This window comes from Galleria mellonella, unplaced genomic scaffold, assembly GCF_026898425.1.
Source record: "Galleria mellonella isolate WM207_F2 unplaced genomic scaffold, CSIRO_AGI_GalMel_v1 utg93, whole genome shotgun sequence".
Classification (NCBI taxonomy): domain Eukaryota; kingdom Metazoa; phylum Arthropoda; class Insecta; order Lepidoptera; family Pyralidae; genus Galleria; species Galleria mellonella.
This window is the reverse complement of record NW_026442176.1, coordinates 1464265-1487720: the sequence shown is the minus strand read 5'-3', so window position 1 is coordinate 1487720 and position 23456 is coordinate 1464265. Positions and strand designations below refer to the sequence as shown.

The 23456-nt window shown below is 33.5% G+C and overlaps 4 protein-coding genes across 5 annotated transcripts in view; 2 read left to right on the top strand and 2 right to left on the bottom strand.

Moving 5' to 3' along the window:
* The window catches only part of LOC116412766 (leucine-rich repeats and immunoglobulin-like domains protein 1), a 38236-nt gene extending 30901 nt beyond the window's left edge, over window positions 1-7335 (top strand). Inside the window, exons 2-5 of the mRNA XM_031907824.2 lie at window positions 3405-3569; window positions 3669-5240; window positions 6201-6741; window positions 7073-7335. Of these exons, the coding sequence (XP_031763684.2) occupies window positions 3405-3569; window positions 3669-5240; window positions 6201-6741; window positions 7073-7335 (2541 nt within the window). The remainder of the gene's footprint in view (window positions 1-3404; window positions 3570-3668; window positions 5241-6200; window positions 6742-7072) is intronic.
* LOC113516929 (rab3 GTPase-activating protein catalytic subunit) overlaps window positions 1-10802 on the bottom strand; it is a 44304-nt gene extending 33502 nt beyond the window's left edge. Inside the window, exons 1-2 of the mRNA XM_026901433.3 lie at window positions 9472-10802; window positions 8689-8876 (exon numbers count right to left, since the gene is read on the bottom strand). Of these exons, the coding sequence (XP_026757234.2) occupies window positions 8689-8876; window positions 9472-10716 (1433 nt within the window). The 5' untranslated portion in view covers window positions 10717-10802. The remainder of the gene's footprint in view (window positions 1-8688; window positions 8877-9471) is intronic.
* Window positions 10803-11293: 491 nt separating this feature from the next.
* On the top strand, window positions 11294-17863 carry LOC113517041 (CBY1-interacting BAR domain-containing protein 1). Of its 2 annotated transcripts, XM_031908057.2 has the most exons (8): window positions 11294-11568; window positions 13264-13423; window positions 14927-15076; window positions 15795-16019; window positions 16373-16411; window positions 16491-16607; window positions 16885-16989; window positions 17753-17863. In XM_031908057.2, exons 1-8 carry the CDS (start codon window positions 11432-11434, stop codon window positions 17804-17806), a joined length of 987 nt encoding a protein of 328 aa, XP_031763917.2. In that variant the 5' UTR covers window positions 11294-11431; the 3' UTR covers window positions 17807-17863. The 2 variants fall into 2 exon arrangements, with proteins under 2 accessions (XP_031763917.2, XP_026757359.2); XM_026901558.2 differs by lacking the exon at window positions 16373-16411 and having other exon boundaries at window positions 11295-11568.
* Window positions 17864-19177: 1314 nt separating this feature from the next.
* On the bottom strand, window positions 19178-21473 carry LOC113516688 (heat shock factor-binding protein 1). The gene is made up of 2 exons (XM_026901150.3): window positions 21230-21473; window positions 19178-20614 (listed from the first exon to the last, which is right to left on the bottom strand). The coding sequence occupies exons 1-2, from the start codon at window positions 21326-21328 to the stop codon at window positions 20462-20464; spliced, it is 252 nt and encodes an 83-aa protein (XP_026756951.1). The 5' UTR covers window positions 21329-21473; the 3' UTR covers window positions 19178-20461.
* Between the last annotated feature and the right edge of the window lie 1983 nt (window positions 21474-23456).

Sequence of the window (23456 nt, the reverse complement as noted above, 5' to 3'; positions counted from 1 at the left end):
AACAAGTAGTCTTTACATATGGCAATGTGTGCGTTACAACAAGTACTAAAAAATAGAGTTTGAGTGTTGACGGGTATTTAAGAGAGGGTGAGGTCAGATCGCAGCAGATAGCAGGGAAGTTGACAACCTCTGTACAAAATAAAAAAAAATACAATATAATACAAAAAAACAAAACAATAATTATATATTAGCGGAAATATTAAATTTTGCACAGACATCTCTCGCAACATCTAAAAGGAAAGGCCAGGATTACTAAGAATGTTATACTCGACGGTCACAGGTTATGAAACAGTGATTGACATTCTCTAAAAAAAAAACAAAAAAGCTTACTAGAATATTATGCTATTAGACACAATAGAATCCTAAAAAACATCAAATTACGCACAGAGATTTCCATCATCGTTCACTAACGAAATGTCAGAAATTGCACAGAACATTTTATCCTATAGCTACAGACCGTTTAAACAGTGCATGACTGTAACCAAAAAATAAATAGCTTAGTCAAGTTTCAACAGGAACACAACAATAATCACAAGTGAAGATAGTTCATAGTTCTTGTAAACAACTAGTTTCATCAAACGCAAGTTTCTTAATATCCAAGTTTGGAACTTTGCATTTACTTTGATACGTCCACTATAATGTAATCAAGCGAACATTCCATTCCGACGTTTTGGGAATTCAAGTTAAGTCTATACGTAGATAAACGTATTAAAAATGCAAATTTTTTATTTACCTATTACTCGTATGTTTATAACAAAAATTACACAATTTATTATATTAGTTATTATATTAGTATAGTCTTTCAATCATTTATATCATCTTTACCCATGTATTTAAGATCCTGGTTGCTAGTTTTGGATAATTTGACATGAGACCTTATTTCCCATTGAAACTGGAGAACAACATAAAACAGCGCCCAGTTCATTTAACAGATCATACAAAAAGCTGTTACTTAAAACGATAAAAGATAAAATATCATAACTCCATTTTGTCGATTCGGTGTCTATAATAAACATCGAACAGTTATGGCATACAATTATAAAACAATTGTATATTACATCCGATTAGCACTCGTAACTTACACAACATTGTACGTGATACTTGTAGTAATAACAAAAAGTTTACTTCCGACAGCGTACGAGCCATAAAATTATGTGCGTAGCCATTCACGTTATAGGGACACGAACCCAATCAACAACGGTAAATTGCCACAGATACTTACTGATGGCGTAATAATTCTTGATCTTTACAGTTCTTAATTTTATCACGACAAAATTTATCATACTAATACTAATCTCTCCCAATTTCGGCCAACTGTTATCACGCTAAGGAAATATAGTAAGAGAATATATTGTCTTTTCCCCACTTTTCCTTTTCTTACACTGATGTATTTTGCTTCGTTCCCCTTATTACCGCTTATTACATTTACCATATATACATAAATATCTGTCACAATTAACATACTGAAATAAAATAAATATAATTAATCTACGTTTATATGTTATTATTTATAAAATTACTAGCGATCTAGCCCGATTTCGCACGAGTAGATAGACAAAAGCATAGGTAATATTACTCACTGATGATAAAATTTTGTGGAAGTCTATTTCGCTATTTACAGGATTAATATTATTTTAATAAGTTCCGCTATTATTACAATGCGTTTAAGCATTATTTACAACGTAGATACTGTCACTAATAGAGATTCCATCCCTGTTAATGGTTGAATTTCTATCATTAGTACGAGTATAAATTTTTTTACACATTTTACTTAGAAATCAAATTAGAGATACAAATAATAGAAAACTCAAAGAAATGTGTTGAGGAACTTAACAGCAATAAAGTGTATAAAATTAAAGCTGGATTCAACTGGCATCTACGGAGGCAAGGTTTAAGCGAAAGTGAATCAGCTCGTACATTCCTTGGCTGGCCAACGTCAAGTACCGTTAACAGCGAAATCGGATGACTGTTAACTCATGTAAATGGGCCAGTGTCACAATCTTACGCGGCAACCGCAACCACGTTGTAGGCACAAACAGGCGCGATTTAATGAATGACGTGGAGATTTTGAAAAATTTCACTCATTACTATGACACGTACCTAATCCTGTATAGTTTTACGTTGACTTATGAGGCCAATCAAACAACTTGACGTGAAACGATGATCTTTTATGATTTGGCCTCTGCTGTTAGAGAAAGTATGTAAGTATTTAATATTTGCAATAGAACCATTGTGAATAATGGAATTTATAAATTACAAAAACACCCGTATATACACAATAATACATTCGCATTAACTGTAAACACCAGTGGTAATTCGATCCTGATATATGTTATAAGCGATTGATTACATCAGCCACAACATTTACCATCCATTCGGGTAAATATTTACTTAGATGACATAACCTTTTCATAATTAGGAATCTCTTGTTGGATAAACGAGAGGTCACGAGAAATTGTAAAGGCTTATAATATCACGAAAAACTATAAGACCAACAGAAGAATTGTACTGCGATTGAATCAAGCTGTTCGTTATCTAGTTTCACATAGAACAAAATGGTATCATTTGAATGAACAATGTGGGTGTTGGCGTATTGAGATTATGTATTAACCGTTTGCGCATATTTAGATTATCTCTATTAAATTTTATACCCACACTTGCATGAATATATTACCGAATTAGTTAACGTAATTTCATATTAAGTACTCTCTAATGTTGCTGTAAGAAGGTGCAATTTGAAAATATTATACGGTTCGTTAACAATAGACACCCATTACGACTACCACTAGTGGTGCAGGGAAAGCCAGTTTTCCGGGCTAGTAGCCCGTGGCGGCTACGCTGCACTACTCTCGTCGTACGGTCTATGCTCCGGTTGATTGTCGTTCATAAGTGAACTGTCATTTGCAGCTTTGTATCATACAAGTGGCCATCAAACTTAGCTTGCTCCACTAAAAATACCGTAGTACAGTTTAACGGTAAACTATGACAGTTGGACACGTGAGCATGATACGATGGAATTTACGTAACTTGTCTTACATTTAATGCTCAAGCCATTAACAAATAGAATCGTCAATTTTAAATATTATTGTATTAATATTATTTTTCATCGTTAGTATTAAAAAAAATAGCTTATTTTGTAACTGCTGTGTACAGAACTCGCGCTATAGCTATAAAAAAAAATAAAGATAAATGTGAACAAGCGAAGAACTAATTGAAATAATAATTTTAAGGCGGATACATATTATTTCCAATTAAGAACTTCCACATCAATAGCAGGATAGAAAACAGTTCTGTGATGAAGGCCGTGTACTTAAACATTGCTGTATTTAAAAGAATACATTTCTTTATATTTTCAAATATACAGTTTCAATATATTTTCAGTAATTACAGAATATTTTTTGCAGTTACGTACGCGGCCCCGTTTGAGGCCCTGGTTGCTCACCGGACTTGTCTTAGCAACACTACAATCCGTCAAAGGAGAATGCCCTTGGGAAGGTGCTCCAGCCTTACAAACTGCATGTGTTTGTGCACTTAATTTAGCAAGAGATTTGTCAGTCCAATGTGAACAGGTATAATATAAAAAAACATATTAAATAAGTATCATTTTTAATACATTATCTGTATTATAAATATCTAAATTAATCTTTTTTCGTTATTTTTAATTGCAGGTTGACTTTTTTGGACTCCTAGCAGCATTAAATTCGAGTGCTCGAAGTATTTCGTTAGACCTCCTGTATATAAATAATTCAACAATTCCCATTCTTAGAAACGACATGTTCGGACATCTTAAAATTCATAATCTTCAAATATCTGCGTGTAAAATTAAAAAAATAGAAGACGATGCATTTAAAGGACAAACTATATATTTAAAGAATTTAAATCTCCAGGATAACGAACTGACAGAAGTTCCAGTTAAAGCTTTTAAAACATTAACTAATCTGTCTCTGTTAGATATATCTAAAAATCGTATAACGCATATAGAAAATTACGCGTTTAATACACTTCGTAAATTGACTACACTAAAGATATCCGATAATAATATAACCTTAGAAGCACATGCTCTTTCCGGATTGGAAAATTCATTAAAAAATTTAAACCTGAAAGGAACCAAACAAAAAGTTGTACCTGAATGTATTAGAGGACTTCGAAATTTAGCATTTCTCGATTTATCACAGAACAGTATAAGAGAACTGCCCGGCCCTGATGGAGTTCGAACTTTTGAAGGTTTAGATTCACTGACAGCTCTTAATTTGGAAAGAAATTTAATAGTCAATTTAAAAGAAGACGCTTTTGCAGGAATAAAAATCACGTTAACTTCATTAAGCCTGTTAAACAATCTATTGCCTGAGTTTCCAACTGCGGCAATTGGAACATTAACTGATTTAAGAGTTTTAGATATTGGGTTCAATTTATTAAATAAACTTCCTCCTGATGCGTTTCTGAAAAATCCATCAATAACATTGTTGGCATTAGATGGAAATCCACTAGCAACAGTGCCAGTTGAATCTTTCACACACCTTAACCAAACACTACGTGGACTTAGCTTGGGCGGCAGGTTTTTGAATTGTGATTGTCGTTTACGATGGATAATCGAATGGATTCGCAATGGTGAACTACAAGTTACATCTCGTGAAAGAAATCCTCAGTTTTGTGGTAATCCTCCACATTTTCGGGAACGTGGATTTTACAGTTTCGAACCGAACGAATTGGTGTGTGAATCTGAAACAACTACCGCTCCGGAAAAATTGTCTACGAAGGAAATAAAAGAAAATATCGAATTAAAGACTAGTACTACTACTACTACTACCTCTACAAGTTCTCCCAAAGAAACTGTAGTTAGTTCAACAACGCCTGTAACGAGTAACTCTGTAGTAACTAGGAACAATGAATTAACTACCAAATCAAATGTTACACAACCCGCTACTTTCAGTACCATACGAACAACTCGTATTCCTCCCGTAAGACCCGCCGCCCCAAATTGGCGTCATGCACCGAATCAAAAGCCTCCAATCATTATGAATTTTCCTCAACAAAAACCTAAAATAGACGATTCAAATGAAGTTATAGTGAAAAATGCTTACAGACAAGATAATGCAGTTATTATTCAATGGGATTCTGATGTAGCGAACATTCTTGGCTTTCGTGTTGTTTATCGACTCTTTGGAGACAAAAGTTTCAAACAAGGTCCACCTTTGGAGGCCAGTGAAAGGGAATTCAAAATCAAAAACGTTCCATCTCAGGTATAAATATCACATATCTATTCTAATAATTCTTGTAAAATAATATTTTTATACTTATGACATTTAAAGATGCTCTTAATTCTAATTATTTGATTATTATTATTAATCTCTAAAATAATTAATTCGAGATACGTCAGAGTTTAAAGACAAAGGTCTTTAACCAGTGCATGTTGCTAATGATGATTTACTAAAACAAATCGTAGTCCTACATGGTTGCCTAAAGCTTTAAATTACTTTGTAAGCTATAGAGAGAGCTATGGCTATGTTCGAAGTTTCTTTGCGTGATAGAATCCGAAACGAAGATATCCGCAAAAGAACCAAAGTAACCGACATAGCCCGAAGAATAAGAAAACTGAAGTGACAACGGGCTGGTCACATAGCTCGAGGAACCGACGACCGATTGCGAAGAAAGGTTCTTAACTGGCGACCCCTTACAGGCAAATGCAGTGTAGGACGATCTCCAGTAGATAGAACGATGACCTCATTGCATAGAGTCAATGGATGCAGGTGGCCCGGAACCGTTCCTTACGGCAGTTTATGGGAAAAGCCTATGTTCAACTGTGGACAATTAACGATTAACATGATCTATAAAATACTACGAAATATAATTATGGATGATATAATGAAAAAAAGCTATAGCATTCTAAGGCACCCCAGATAGAATACAATATTTTGCATGTCAATTTAAAAAAAAAATAACAATTTGACTTAAGCTATAGATATGTAAATTCGAAGTTCGTGTAATAAAATCACTGGCGAAAATTTAAAAAATTAAAAGTACATGTTTTCATAAGAAATTAGTGTGTAGTGTTTGCTATTAATATATTATCATCACGTCAATAATATTAGTGGCATACCTACTTAAATGTTTATATGTATAAATTGAGATGCTTGCATCGAGTATGACTTCAGTTCCAAAATAATAATAAAATTTCTTCAAGTCGACTCTTCTATTTTCAGGAATGTATCGTAGTCTGCGTGATCTCCTTGGAGGAGGTTCACGTAAGCCCCGAAACCGTACCATACTCACAATGTCGTGAAGTGCGAACCGTGTCTGCCGCCGCTTCTAACATGGACAAAATTACAATAGCGGCTAGTGCTGCCATTTGCGGCACGATAGTCGTTGCCGTACTTGTTTTCGCAGCTGCATCACGACGGAGATCTCGTACTGTGCATAGATTACACACACAAGCACCTGAGAAGCTTCCCAATGCATGTTGCGGTGGACTCACTGGCACACCGAGCCCCAATGGACCACTGTCATCGTTAGCAACACTCGGCGCTTTTGGAAAGCAGCGTGAGTGGGATCAAGTGTCCGCTTACAGCGCACGATCAATACCGCGAGCACGTACTTATACCGAACCAACTCATCCCGACCCACTACCAGGCCGGCCAGGCCGAACACGCTCCCTTGCCGATGGCCAATCACAGCACAGCTATTCGCAATCTGGCCGCTACGGTATACCCGGTTATCCTGGCAGCTTATTAGGATCGAGAACAGGTGAGTGAACTAATTGAACACTATTTCAAATACATTGTGTGATAAATATTTTCTCCAATTATTTACTTCAGAACCGTGCTGGTTAGCAGAACATTATTATGATATATTTGAAATTATATAAAATTCTCTTTATTCCTTTAAAAAAAGATATATCCTAGAAGGAAAATTAGTAAATAACTATGTAAAATCAAGTAGTAGTAGTTCAGTAGTAACATGTATAGATTCTATTTCATATCATCTGCCTCCGCCTGTAGAGATAGCAATTTATAGTCGCTAGATCGATGAAATTGTTAGTGAGCCCACAGCTGAAATAACATATTGCCCATTACAGATCTTCGACAGTCTCGTCAGTCTCTTGGAGCTGCATCAGAACGAGCCTCTCGACTATCGCTTAGCGGTGCAGCTGGTGGTGCAACCGGTGGAACATCGGGGTCTCGACGACGGCCACGGTCGCGATCACGCCCTGCCAGTCGGTATAGTGTAGGCTCTATAGGAATGGGCTATTGCGACACTTCTGATAACTGGACGGACCACGATATGGATATTTACATGGCGCGAAACCCCACGACACGAGGCGGCCTGGTGCCATTATAGCGTGCAAGAAGCACGGCGCGGGGAGAAATGACGTCGCGCGCACGCTGCTCGCCGTCACAGACAGTCATCAAGACTTGTACATTATCGTGTGTGCATAAAACCCGCCCGCAAACGACTTTGCACTATCATTGCCACCGTTCCAGCCGCAAGAAGTATAACAGAGGCGGATGTTAAAAAGCTATAACTACCTATTACTGCAAAGTCAGCAGTAATGTCTAAGTGTATAAAGTACTTTACTACTAAATATCGCGATACTGTATAGACGATGAAGAGTGAGACATTGTCAAGAATTATTATTGTAAAAACAAGGTCGGAAATAAAGTAAGTTTACTCTCATTCATTAATCAAAATGAGAGGATAGCTCAAAAATTGATTATAAATGGTTAAAAGAATAAATAATTATATTAATACTATTATATGTTATACTCAAAAATACTAAATAACTCAAGTTTCAAACCTGACATTCCATACCATGTAGACATATTTTTCATAATTTGGTTAGTGAAAACTAGTCACAATTATTTTTCATATAAGTTGCAAATTTTCGAAAATATTAAGAAAAAATTTTGTTAGTTGTCAATTATATAAATGATTTTAAAATTTATTTTCATAAATATCAACAAAATGGCAACAAAATATTTTGTACATATTTTAAAAATAATAATTTACACTTTATTATAATAAATAGTTAAATAAGATTGTACATATTAGATAGATAAATTACGTAAATATTAAGTACTTAATTAGATTAAAATGTTAAACCAAATGCAACAGAAGCGCAATCCAAATGGTGCTATTTTTTAAATAAATGTCAATTTAGACAAATGTACAGGTTCATATTTGTATAAAAGTTATATAATAAAATGTAGTTCATAATTTAAATAATTATATATTACAATAAATGTTAATAATGTTAAATATCCATTTTTTTTTATACTATTTAAAATATCAAATTATTTGACAGCCTAACCGATAAAAGGAGATAATAAAGGTAGGATAATAGGTAAGTAGTCCTATAAACACAACAGCATCATGAATATCATAAAAAGAAGATACAGAGTAACACCAACATTAGAACAGTTCTCCTCATACATTACTGTTTCAAGGAACAAATTTTTTATACCTCTGTGCCCTGTAATTCCACTGATAAACAGATACCATATCTATACAAGTATGATCCTTTAATATCTTAGCATGTCATATTTCTTATAAATTAGTATATTAGAGACATATGATAGAAATATAGAAATATAGAAATATATAAATATATATATATATATATATATTTATTTATTATAAATGAAAAAAAATTTTGTTTGTCTAATAAAATTATAATAAATGTAATGCACTCACCCAGGCACTAATATACGGTGCTCCCATCTATACTGTAATTCTTGTGTGAATTCATACCAAAGGTGAGCTAAGTAGAGCAGACCTCCTGCGTCATACAGCCGTGCGGCAGTTACTGACATCCTCCACACTAGACCACCCTCAGGGCTTGTCTTAATGTAACTACATAATTTTGGTTCACTGCTATCTGCCTGGAAATGAATATATTTCTATTTTTTAATATTTTCCCTTGCATTGATTTTCAATTATTTATATTTGTTATTCCTCAAAAAAAAACATTGCATGACTCCCAACATGTTTTACAAGAGAATCATATTTAAAAACAAAAAATAGTTATCATTTCAATTTATTAAAAATAAATTGATATAAAAAAGTTATTTGATTCAATATCACAATTTCACACAATAATGTTGAAAGAAACTGTGAAGAATGATTAATTTTTAGCCTAATATTCATAAATTAGAACATCTTTGTAACCGAGTTCAGGTAACCAGAGAACCTTCTCTTATTTTATCAATAGAAATCATAATTTTTATCTCAACAACATTATGAAGTGTAAATTGTCTGCTAATCTGTTCAAAGGAAATGCAAAGTGTTTATCTTAAATTGTGGTGATTAAAATGTATCCACTGATGAGAAATCAATATAATATTCTATACTAAACCATATGGCCATCATGATAAAGGAAGCCTAAAAATACTTGTGTTATGAGGAGACAGCAGTATCCTGTAATGTCATACTAAGGTATTGTTATAATATTAAATATTAAAAGAGCTAAAGACATACCTGTTTAAATTCAACTTCTAATTGTGAGGGATACTTGAAAGTAGCATCATCAACAGCATCAGGAAATATATAATATAGCAGAGGCATTAACAACTCATCACTTATGGGCCCTTTGAACTCATGTATGTTTGAACTTTGGCCAATAGCTGCTTTGACAAGTTTAGAAATTGTTATAGGAGCTTCAGTGATTTTATGTAAGGGGTTAACAAGACCTAAACTTTTACTCAAACCTAATGTATCCATAAGAAGATTGTTGTTATCTAACAAATCCATCATCTTAGCAATAGTTTCAGATAATTGACATTGAATGTTATCCCTCATTTTAAGTGTAATTGTCCAAGTTGGTGCCATAATAGGATCAATATCGGAAAATGTTGAAGAATCAACAATTGTAGATTCCCGAAACCTTGGCCATATTGCATTTAGTAGTATACTGTTAATTGGATTTTTATCAGAACCAAACGGCAACTCTGTTAATTTCTTCACATCAAACCCATCTATAGATAAAAATTCATTTGTAGTGTTAGTCTTTTTCCAAACAAAAGGTTCTGAATCCTTCAACTCATATGAATATTTAGCAGAAACTAGAACAGTATCCAGTGCCACAGGTGAGGCAATTTTTGATTTAAATAAACTTATGAGCCCACTAAGATGAGAACATTGATTTGATATTCGCTTCAAATGTATAGTATCGAAACTGGTTTTGTACTCATTATCTTCATAGAATCCTAAGTAGCTTTGCTGCCAGTGTTCTCTGATTTTTACAAACAAAGGTACACTACAATCAACGTTTGCAAAAGCAATATTGACAGAACTCATTATTACTTTAATCAGACTACCGTCAATGAGTGGAATGCTAGGGCACAACATTAAATATCGCTTTAAGCCATACCAATTAGACACAGGGAAAGGACTACCATCATTGTCCTCCATAAAACGAGATGTCGCTTCCCACAGGCCATTTTGTATTTCTAGACGAATAAATTTATCAGATTCTTGGGATCCTTCTACGTCGCAGCTGTGTTCTAGCGTATGATAGGATAGCACAAATTTTACTCCTTGAAAACTAAATTCTTCGACTTTACACACCCATTTCTTTGTATACTCAATAGGTTTCGATTTATTCGATTTAGACAATTTCCACTCATTTAAAATTTCCTCTATACGTGCTATAAATACTTCCCAATCTGAAACTGTAGTGAAATCTTGATGATATATATCATATTCGTCAATTTCCTCGTTCATTTTTAATGTTTTGATCGAAATATTTAAGAAGAAAGAAAACAGCTGGAAATTAATGTCAACTATCAACAAAACTGACAACTAGGGTCGCCAGTTGCGATTTTTTATTTTTAACCATATGTCAAATACTTTTCTCCAAATCGATACAATTTCGTTTACTTTTACTCAATCTTGGATTTATATCGTTTTTCTCTACATTTTATGAAAAGTCACAATGATTCTATTTTTAGCTTGCTTGTCTTATCCCATCTGTTTTGCTACCTTCAGTAATGTATTTTATATATAATTTATAGTACCAAAACTGTCGAAAAATCTGCTCTGATTTCTTCAAGTCTATTTCACATTTCTACAAAAATTTCTTCAAGAATTATTTTTCTCCGAAATTACGCAAACAGAAAATTTATACCCAAAATTATTAAAAAAATACCTATTCTGGCAACACTAATGACAATATGACTGTCAAGAAATGACATACTGACAGTACCTCCATGTGACAAACGCGTTACCATAGATTAAACAATAGTGCTTGCTGTAGTTTAAATATAACTGGTACCTGTATTATCTGCTTCTTGTCTCACTTGAACTACTTTTATAATTACCATGACAACCTGGATGTAAACATTTAATACAAAAGCATAATAAATATCCACGCTTCTGTTTACTATTTACATATTTTTTTTCTACCTTAACCTGTTTTTTTCTTCTATTTACTTCTAATATGTTTCGTGCTGATAATCCTCATTCACTGAGTTATGAACAACAATCCAAGTTTATACAAGACCGTATTACAAATGTGGAGAAAAACTTTGGTGAATTATGCGTTGCGTTTGGTGATTACACTAGAAAAACAGCAAGGTAATCTTTAAGTATATTTAAAAAAAAAAAATACCTACCTACTAAATAATTCGGGCAGAGAAAGATGGTATTGTTATTAGTAACTGTGAAAATGCCTACTTACAAATCCTTACACAATACTATGTACGTAAATAAAGTTACAATTTTTTAAGGCTATTCAGTAAAAAGAAACTAGGTAATTACTATTTTTTCTTTCATTCACTCAAAATGTTATTTTCATCTGTCACAGGTAGGAAGAAAATATACAATTATTTATAGCGCCATCTAGCTTTATCCACAAAACACTATAAAGGAGCTCTATCCATATGGTATTGACATTTGTAAAATAAATAAAGTGACAATAGATAGCGTTATAAAGAAATGTATATGATCAAGAAGTATCTCGTGGAATGATAAATATGATGATAATGTGATTATATCAGCTTATAACGGAAAGCAAGTGGCCTAAGAACTCACCTCGATACAAAGACTTATTGTACAAGTCAAAACCCGGTTTCTCATGGAATACTGCTCTCATCTACGAACTTTTTTGTTTTTTTTTTTTTAATGGGTGATAATAGTTCTAAAAGCTCCTTTTCTAACAATATACCCTATCAGGTCGACCTCCACGCGGTTCCCTCTGGAAACCATCGTTGTTAATTCTTGTCAAATTCTTCTAGATGGCCCAACTGACCTGCCTTCATCTTCACCTATCATCTATCACTAGTGCCTTGCCAACGTATACAGACTACTGTATACACTACGATTAATCACGATGGCTTCCAGGGAAAATCGCGTGTAGGTCAACTTGACCTCCACTTTGGAAGGGACTGTTAGTAATGCGGATTATCAGTCCCATTGCTAACAATATACCCTAACAGGTCGACCTCCCCGTAGTCCCCCTGGAAACCATCGTGATGAATTCCAAGTGTATTCATCACGATAGGGTAACTGACCTGCCTTTTCATTCTCACCTATCATCCCTCACTGGTGACTCATCAGCGTATACCGTGAGCGTAGGCCGGGTTACTATTCCATTATCATTCATTAAAAAAAAGACCTCCACGTGGTTAGCAATACACATTGTATTGCTAGCAAAGTCAATTAAACCCCATTACTAACTTCGATACCAACTTTGTTCTCTTAACTCAGTTTAAAGACGGGCAAGGAGAATTGTCGACAATTCCAAGGCGGTGTCGAGCCCTTAAATCTAAAGCAAGACTTTGTCTTCTTTTGTGTGTTCTACCGTTTGTATAATGGATTGTGTTCTTAGGAATTGTTTGAAATAAAGCCCACAGCAATCTTTTATTATGGCACCGTTCGCCATCGACAGGGCATTCATCACACGCTTGAACCTAAATGGTCGCGTACAGTATGGTTTCAAAGGAATTTTCTCCCAAGACCGCTCAGGCTGTGGAATGAGTTCCCTGCCGAGGTTTTCCCTAATAACTACAATATGGGGTTCTTCAAAAAGCGTATATTAAGGTTACTTCAGGGTCAGCAACGCGCACATGCCACCCCAAGTGTTGCAGGCGTTAATAGGCTACAATGACCGTTTACCATCAGACGGGCTGTATACTTGTTTTCCACCTATGTGGTAAAAACATAATAGTGAATAATAAAAATAATTTTGTTATATATTATTAATTCTTAAGATAAACAAAAACAATAATGAATAATAAATATAAATAAATAATATTATAAAATAATTTATAGACTGCGCGACATGGGAGATGAACTTACTAAGGTTCTTAAAGACTACGCAAATAACGAGATCGTGAATAAATCTTTGAGTACCGGTCTGGAAAACCTCTCTATAACATTAACTGCCATAGAAGAATACAGAAATTGTGAAGTTCAACGTCTGGAAGCAAAGGTCCTGTTAAGTAACGTTTATTAATGTATAATTAGTATAAAAGAAAGGCACATAATGATCTGCATCTGCGTGTGATGATGCAGTTATTATGCGATGTGCTACCGCTCTTTTCATCCCCAACAGCATAAGTGACTAGGGAAAATTCTAAATATTGATACCAATTAGATAGCTTTCTAATCAATTAGTAAGTTTCTTCTCTTTAAAAGGGAGTCTATATACCCAGTAGTTCGATAAGATGATATTCATAAATCTCAATTATGATTTAATGATCTGAAGTTTAATGTACGAGGTCTGTCCGGAAAGTTCGTATAAAAGTGTTCTGGAATGCGAGAAAGAGGAGTGGGGAGGCCAGGTAAGCGCAGGACCCCTTCCTTATGTCCCTAACAATGCTTCAGTTCTGGTCTGACCGCCGTGCGGTGCGAACTGGCTTGTCACGCCATCTGTGAAGTTACCTCTTAACGAAACCCCGTCGGCATGGAGCCCGCTTCCGTTGAAGAGCAGCGCGTCGTAATCAAGTTTCTCTCGAAACTCGGCAAGAATGGCCGTGAAATTTTTGCCGATCTCAGAACAGTTTATGGGGATGATGCTGTGAAGGAACCAACCGTCCACAAGTGGCTAAAAAGATTCAGAGAGGGCCGAGAAAGCGTTCAAGATGACCCACGTTCAGGACGTCCTTCCACTTCACATTCCGACGAAAACGTGGAAAGAATTCGAACTTGTGTTAATGGGGACCGTCGTTTAACGGTCAGACAGGTGGCTGAAGAGCTTAATTTGGGCAAAACCGTGGTCCACGAAATTCTAAGAAACGAACTTCAAATGAAAAAAATTTGCGCCAAGATCGTTCCCACACACCGCTGTTCGCCCCTGCCCACACCTCTCTTGTTGTCCGTGAGTTTTTGAGTAAAAATTCCATTACGGTGACCGAACACCCCCCCTATTCGCCGGATTTGGCCCCGTGTGACTTCTTCTTGTTCCCAAAAACCAAATTGGTACTTCGGGGGCGGCATTTGGGGGACATAAATGAGATAAAAAAAGCTACGACGGGGCAGCTGAGAAACCTACAACCAGAGGACTTTCAAGGAGCCTTCTCACAGTGGAAACGGCGTTGGCACAAGTGCATTATGTCACAGGGGGAGTACTTTGAAGGGGATAAAATTGATTTACCTGAATAATTGTAAAATAAAATTTTTAAAAAACTTTTATACGTACTTTCCGGACAAACCTCGTAAGTTAAAATTAATCCGAAGATTAGTCACAGGCTCTTATTAATTGTATTGCCATATCTACGTATTTATAGATAGATCTAATCATCTATCTAAACATCATAGGTACCAGTATAGTATTTTATTATGGGTATCAATGATAATTTTTGCAGCTTAAGTTTGATCTATAGATATATTGTGTATTCGTAAAAGAACTCAGCAGATATGGCGTACCCAAATTGGCCACTTCATCTTAAAATTTCCTAAAAGTAACACTTTGAATATTTATTTTTTCTTACAGGTTGTTGGAGAATTATGTCAATATGAAGCCATTTGCAAACACGCACGAGAAGAATTGAAACACACGATGAATGTTAGAGAAAAGGAACTGGCAAGAAAGAAAGTATTAGATAAAGCAAAGGAAAGACAACCATTTAACAGGCAACAAGTTGTATGTTCTGTCTACCTATTTTAAAATGTATATCTAATGAAAGCTTTCCCAGAAGGGTAAGAAGATCCAGTCAAAGGCATTTTGTCGATCATTGCCATAGTGATAAACGTATAAAATAGTCAACTCTCACCATGTATTGAATCCCAATATCATAAACTAAAATTAATACCTACTTATAATGTCGACTAGAACTAGACTTAAAATTGCTATCAACTCAAACTTGATCTAAAGATAAATTAGATCACGATTCGAAACTTAAAAATTAATTGTTTATTTTTATAACAAATAAAAATAATAACAACATTATAACAGCAAAAGCCAAATCAATGTTATAAATCTAGTGTGCTAACATACAAAATTATAATAAATGTATTTAACCCGACTCTAGATATTTCTGAGCTCCTTCTAATATCTTTGACAGGCTACTACTAAATATATCAATGATGTTCATAATATTAAGTATGACAATTCATATTTTATAACTTGTAGTCATCATTATTGACATGTAGGTATCATTATATTGGCATGTACTGTAATTAATTTATAAAGTTATTTTTATTTTATATTTTAAATGTTATTAACATTTTTATTATTTATTGTATTAATTTAAAAATTATAATGTAAATATTGACTTGCCACTATGCGACGTAAACTGCTACATTGATTAATAAAGAAATATAACAATATATAACTTATTCAGTTCTTCTTTAAAATGCAGACATATGCAGAATCTGAATTACTGAAGGCCTCAGCAGAAATGTCGCGAACAGCTAAAGGACTCAGCGAGCAAACTGAATTCTTCGAGCGACGCAAACTCCAGCAACTGAAGACACTTCTATCAGACTTCGTCATGATAGAGATGACATTCCATTCGAAGGCTGTAGAATTACTTACAGTAGCGTACCAACAAATCAACGACATTAATGATAAAGCAGATTTAGAGGTAAGAACTTACTATTTAGTATATCATAGTAGCTACATTATCAATTATGTTCCACAAAAAAAAAAACAATTGTCGCAAAACCAATTATTTTGTTTCAAAAACAAAGCTACTGAACCAATTTTGACAAAATATTTATGGGACCAATTTGTAAGTTAAGTTTTGTAGTTATTTGTAAGAAGCTCCCTTTCAGATAAAAAAAGAATTTTCCAAATCTGTCTACAGCTAACGGAGTTAGAAAAAAGTCTGGAATAGCTGGAACTATTTTTGACGTATTTGTTTGAGACCAGTTATGAAAGTGATTGAGATATAATTACATGTTTATACGAGTACTAAAGTTTTCTTTTTTTATGAAGCGTTTGACTACAGGTCTTTCAGATCAAGAGGAACCAACGGTAAATAAATGGCAACACTATCTGTATATTTATTATAAAACTATTAATTTTATTACAATACATATAAATTTCAAAACAGAACTTTAGAAGAAAACTTAGGTCTCCCGAGAAACAAGTGAACACTGGAATATCAGCAAGGTCTTCATCGTTAGCTTCCCTCATGAACCAACAATCGCCTTCAAAAGAAAATACGATGGTAAAAGATTTATTCTCTGTAAATTTATAAATATTTTTTTTTATTCTAAATTAAGTTTTTTATGCTACGAAAAAAGATATAGGCATTGAAAATACTTCAACGGGTGGGTCGTCGATCAGTGAAGTATCTTTATAAGGGTAGCTAATTATCATATCATATCAGCCGTTAACTGCATCCACTGCTGAACATAAGCCTTCCCCATAAGTAGCTAGCTATACAGACATAACTAATACTTATGTACCTACTAATGATTCTACTAATATTTTATGTTGTGTAGAGTTTAAGAAGAATGAAATCTCCAGAGAAGAATAACTTAGGGAGGTCCAACTCACTTGCTGCACTTTTGAACCATTCATCATCTAAAGATGAAGAAGACACCTCGGTAACAAAATTATAATATTACATATTACATTCTTTATAATTTTTTTATCGTAAATATTGGTCTTAGTAAATAAGTTTATGTTCTACAAAAAAAAACTAATCGTGACGTAATTAATTACCTGCCAGTTATGAGAGGCCTGAAATAGATCAATCATCGATGTAAAAATATTCTTAAGCAAATATTTAAAAAATTCTGGATTCAAATTGGATTTTGATAGTTATGCACCAGAGGGGGATATTGTACAAAAGTCGTATGCATGAGTACCTCTGAACCAGTCGTATATCTGTCGTAAAGCAGCTGCGTTTGCATATGTGTTTCGATTTCGATTATACCTGAGAAATTACATAACATTGTAGTCCTGTGTAATGGCAACGCATTAGGTGTACCATAGGCATAATAGATTATTCTCTAATATCCATGATGCTGGTCATATCTACAGGCGGCGATTACCGCTTTCCATCAGGTGGGTGGTCAGCATAATTTCCATTCTACATGCCAAAAAAAAACATATTTCTGTAATCGACAGTGTTTAGTTCCGTCATTAGTGTTGGTCTCATTACTTATAAGTTTTGACATGATAAAAGTCGTTTTTTTTTAAACACACTGAAATATTTATTCTACGCCGTTTCATCTGAACTACAAATGTTAATACTACTTATTGACTACTTCATCGTGAGCATTTAGAAATTTTAATTTCATTACTTTCGTATACATTTCATATTATATTATGGCAAATTAGCAATAATAATTATTGTTTATACAGGCATCGGAAGAGTCAGATGAAAATGACAGCACCGAAGACACCGAATCTCGCTAATTAAACATTGTCAATTCTATTTTTAAGCTAATAAACGCTTGATTGCAATATGAAAAATTTTATTTTAATAATTGTAACCTTTATTTTTCCTTTCAAATATTGTTCTTATAAATATTTGGTGAGGCGGCGATAAGTTTTGGTACCCCTAGCAACGTTGAATTTCATAGAATTAGAATAAAGCATAATTTGAATTTTATAATCTGCACTCTGCGAAAGGTAAGCGTGTCGATTTTTTTTAATGGCTGAAAATGGAATGTTAACATCGTTTACGCTATTGATAAACAGTGCCGGGGCACCAGTGAGAGATAATAGGTGAAGATGAAAGTAGGTCAGTTAGCCTATCGTGACTAATTTTACAAAAATTAACGATTACAGAAATTAGCAATGGTTTCCAAAGGGAACCGCATGGAGGTTGACTTTACAGGGTATATTGTAAGTAACAGGGACTACCTCCTTATTACTAACAATTGCCCCCTTCCCTTCCCAATTGTCGAATATTACCAGAATATTTCGATTTTAACAAAGGTACCTAATAGTCGACAAATGCGGGAATCAGTCGTGAAAGTTTCCTACATTTTATGTAAATTTAGTAAACATATTCGAATACAGGGTTTTCTTCTTTTTATGACAATAATAACGAACTTTTTTAACGTACCTAAGCATTCGGGGTAATTTTCTTTAAAAAAATATTTAGAATTAGAAAATCTGCTGAAGGAAATGGTACATATAACGTACCTACTTACTAGCTTTAACTAGCAACTCAATTAGTGTGACCGAGATAAAAAGTAGTCTATGGATTTCTCAATAGCATAATCAAATTGTAATATTAGCCTCAACACATATGACTAGCCGTATTACTATAGCAGGTAGGTACATTTTAAACGATTTTCAGAAGATTCTCAATTCACTTGAATTTTTTCTAATACATGATTACGTCACAAATTCTGAACCGATATCCATAGTTATTTTTGTAATCGATAAAATTTACTCCCGTATTAGTCGCATATTGTATGACAACTCAAACTGTTATCATTCTTTGTGGAACTATTAGAATTATTTGTTATGATTATGCAGTCAACATACAAACGCCCATTTGCCCTTTCTAAATACAAATATTTACACTATCACAAACAACTATATATTTAGGTACGAAATATATAGTTGTTTATCATAATGTACGCAAAATATACTTGTTTTTGCTGTACTATAACGATGGATCGTAGTTTCCAAATCCACGGGAAATTCAACAATTTGACTTCGACATGACATTATTGAAATCGTATTGGTACAACTCTGTGGTTGGTACAAAATATAAATCCATAATGTACGCCTGACACAACATGGTACGATAGGGGAATGAGTAAACATGGATTATAGAAACAATGTATTTTAATTACAAAATAAACATACATTAGGGTTGTTACTGATAAGTAACCATTCATACCTTAAATATCGCCTAATTTTAATTATTAATGTTAATGTATGTCACATATCTATATCCACATAATAATTTATTGCCTGTCTAATAACACGCAAATGGGTTGAGAAATAATAAAAAGTTACAGGCTCCCGACTAACATATTTTTTTGTTACCTATTATATCTTGCAAACAGCCTATACAACGGGAAACAGCTAGCCCTTGTCAACATTTTTGCCAATACAAAAGCAGTTTTATAACTGAATAACAATGTTAAGGGAATTGGTGTGAAAATGACAATAACTATTGTTTGTAACATGGGACATACAGCAGTAAGATTAGAGGGTAAGGAGTTTCCTTAGTCCTCAGAAATGGAAAACCATTTAAATTTGTCATGGACGCCCTGGTGTATTTTATAATATCCATGGCGCTGTTCATTTCTAGAAGTGATATAACCATTTTTCATCATATGGGCTGCCTTGTCATTCGCCAAGATCCATAAAAAAATCCCAATTATATATTCGAATTAGGATTGTCATCTGTAAAATCAACAAACCAAAACAGAAAGATGAAAAATCTGGATGTTTTTACTAATCAATACAAAAAAGTATTTAAAAATTGGTAATGAAATTAATCCAGATGCTCCTTAACTGCATTCCAAATGAGAATACATATAGGGAAACCTAGGGATGACAATCCTAATTATTCATGTTCAATATTTATAAAAATTGACTTCAAACAGTATCTATGTGATAAAATAGATAACCATGTCTTTCAAAAACAATCTTTAATTATGAGTAGTAAACATGTATCAAATGAGAAATACATATTCTTAAGGCAATAAAATTACTAACTCAAGACAATATACAGAGTGAAAACTATATCATAGCATCCTTTAAATATATAAACATTAAAAAGGATGCTAGGAATTTTAACTTCAACCTGTATAATAATAATAATATACTAGTCTATCAGCTTATTGCATTAAAGTTGTGAAATATCAAACTTTTGATTACAAATACATAACTCTAGTCTATTAGTGTTCTCCTAAAGCTAAATGGAATATTTTTATATAAAACATATTGAGCTTTTTACTAATCGGTACTTACAGAGGTATAAACAGGTATGAATTTACATTTTGTATATGTATATTATTTTCATTTCAATTTGAAGCACTGATGTGTAATAAACTCTTTGGGTAAATAAAAGTGGTAGCATGATACAAAAGTGATTACATTCTACTTTTCATTATCTACACCGGCTTGTGTCATAAGATCTGTGATATTCTTCTCCAATTCATCAACTCTTGTTCCCATTTCGTCTATTCTGTTGATGATTTGATCTGACATACTTTGAAACTTGTCCTGCATGTTTTGTAAAAGGGATTGTACCTAAAAAGAAGCAGATTGCATAATAAATATTATTTTGAATTTTATAAGTGTATAATTTCATTAACTGTAAAAATAAGGATTCCATTTGTTGAACATATACCTCATACAAAAAAAAATAATAAAAAGTTAAGACACCTTTTTTAGAAAGTATTAAAAATAACTACTAAACATATATACAAATATAGAAAGTAATACTTTTTTAATACTAATGTATAGTTGTGTTTACATTAAAAAAGAAATGTCGATATTATACTAATTATGTTTAAATATATATAATACCTATTACTTAATAAAGATTTCAAATCTAGGTCTTTAAAGGGTTGATAGTGTGCAATCGGTACCCTTAAGGTGTAAATTGCCACTATTTTAAAATGGATGCAGTATAATTTTTAAGATGAGCACCAGAAATTCTTCAAATGTTGCACGAAAGTTAAAATACAAATAACAAGTATTATTTTCAGGTTTGTTTCACATCATTCATAGGTAGGTACATCTGTTTAAACAAACACCTATCATGAATCTCTCTCATTGTATAGCGTGTAAAGTGACAAATGAAAATACTTGTAAATACCAAAACAGAACTATATACCGATAAATTGAGAATTCAAAACTTACATATTGAGTCACCTCTTGCATGTTTTTTGGATCATTAGCTGGTGTTGAATAATTTCCTTCTGTTTCATTTGTAGGTGGTTCAGTATTTGGTTCCGCCATTGGAATTATTGTTATTATAGGAATTAAATTTCTTTATTTACTATATTCTTATACGAATAAAATATTACTAGCAGAAATTACCAACTATAACCACAGTTTGTTTATGACAGACAAAGAGTATAGAACGACACGATTGATAATTGAATTCGAAATGTGACAGATGCAATGAGCAACGCAAGTCAAATAAATCGAGTTATTCAACTGAAGATTTGAAGACTTAACTCGATCTATATATTTTATGTATCCGAGCCGACTCGACAAAGATATAGATAATAGAGGTGGTAGAGTAGAAAGAGAAAATATAATAGCATATATGTTACAACGCGATAAATAAGTAGGATACTAACTTACAAAGTCTACTAGAAGCTGAGTTGAACAAAGCTATTTTTATTTTTAAGTTTTGAAGATAAATTAATTTAAGTAGAATGTAATTTATAAGAATTAAGTGTGAATCTTTACCTGGATACAATAAAAATGAAACACAAAATTAAAAATTTTTCAAATCTGTTTGTCGATTTTTCCTAGAGAGTACAATATGGTGTTCTATAAAAAGGGTATATTTACATTTCTTTAGACGAGGCAAAACACACGTGATACCCTTAGTATTGCAGGCGTCCATAGGCCACAGAGATCGTTTAACATAAGGCAGGCTGTATGCTTATTTGCTACCTTTGTGGTATAAAAAAAATTAATTGTGAAGTTTAAAGTCTAAATTTACCCTATGTCCTTTATGAAACTACGGTATGAAAAGAAATCTTATACTATTATATACACTGTGTGTGCCCCGACATAGAATGGGCCACCCTTTTCTTTTCCGTGGATGTGGTAAGAGGCGAATAAGGCAGGGCGAGGAATGGGCAGCAACATCCCTTTTAAAAATCATTTCGACGTTCCTCTTAGAAAACCTAACTGCGGTTGCCAATCCACCTACCAAACGTGGAAACTACTGACTAAACCTCCCTTTATGAGGGAGGACCATGTTCAGTAGTGTAGAGTTAACAGCAGATATGATGATGATAATGATTAAGTTTAAACTCGTCGAATTAACTCGACTCGGTCTTTACTTACAACGAACAGATCAAACGGTAAATCGGGTACTTGGCAAGTGTACTTAATCTCTGCAATTCTATGGTCGGCCGACTCCTTTTTGAATTTAACATAAAACGCTGCTAATTTAATTATACAAAAGCTTAAATTTTTAAATATACGTAAATATGCCATACAAAGTCTGTGGGAAAAAACGATAATTTATTATGATAGGAAAAAAGAATATGAATTAAAAATTAGATAAGTAAGCCTCTAACAACATTCAGGAATAAAGTTATCAAAAACTATGTCTATAATTATTTAGTAGAGATATATACATACATACATACATATCTGTTACGCCTGTCTCCCATTAGGGTAAGCACAAACAATGGAACGCCAAATGCTTCGATTCAAACAAACCTCTTTCGCTTCTTCCACATTTATCAATCTTTTCATACACGCTCGCCGGTTACGGGTACTTTTAATTACTAGAGATATATATGATATGATTAATACTATATTTGTTATAATTAAACTTAAGACTTTAATAATTTATCGTAGTCGAATGAACAACTCAAATTTGAAACTTGTAAATGCTGATGTCCCGTAAAAACTGTACATTATCTCCAACCCTGTTTCTTCTGCATTTCAATGATATGTTACACATCAGTAACATTCACTTCTATACGGATGATAGTTCAAAGCATGCATTATATACCGATCATGCAAACATCTCGCGGACACATATCGATGAATGCCGGAATAGATTTGTGTCAGAAATTAAAACTTCACTTCATCAAGTTTTGATCTGGGACGAACATAATCTTGTCCAATTCAAGCCTAAGAAGACACAAGTCACGCAAAAAAGACGCCGTTTGTTGTATCTTCTCACTTTCAGGGCACTTCCCTTGATAATAAGTCGAATTTAGATATCCTTGGCGGTGATATACACAGCGACGTCCAGTTTTGCAGTCATCTGAAAAAAAAAAGGTTTTTACCATCTAAGATAGTCTACAAAAAGTTAGGAATGCTTAATAGAGTGAGATAGTATTTCACACCAGAATATCGCTTGCAATTGTATAAAGCTCAAATCAGGCCA

Coding starts and splice junctions, on each gene's coding strand:
- LOC113517041 (XM_031908057.2), top strand. CDS start 11,432: ATGTTTCGTGCTGATAATCCTCATTCACTGAGTTATGAACAACAATCC. Junction 11,569..13,263: donor TACACTAGAAAAACAGCAAG/GTAATCTTTAAG, acceptor AATAATTTATAG/ACTGCGCGACATGGGAGATG. Junction 16,608..16,884: donor CTTCAAAAGAAAATACGATG/GTAAAAGATTTA, acceptor TATGTTGTGTAG/AGTTTAAGAAGAATGAAATC.
- LOC113516688 (XM_026901150.3), bottom strand. CDS start 21,328: ATGGCGGAACCAAATACTGAACCACCTACAAATGAAACAGAAGGAAAT. Junction 20,615..21,229: donor TGCAAGAGGTGACTCAATAT/GTAAGTTTTGAA, acceptor GCTTCTTTTTAG/GTACAATCCCTTTTACAAAA.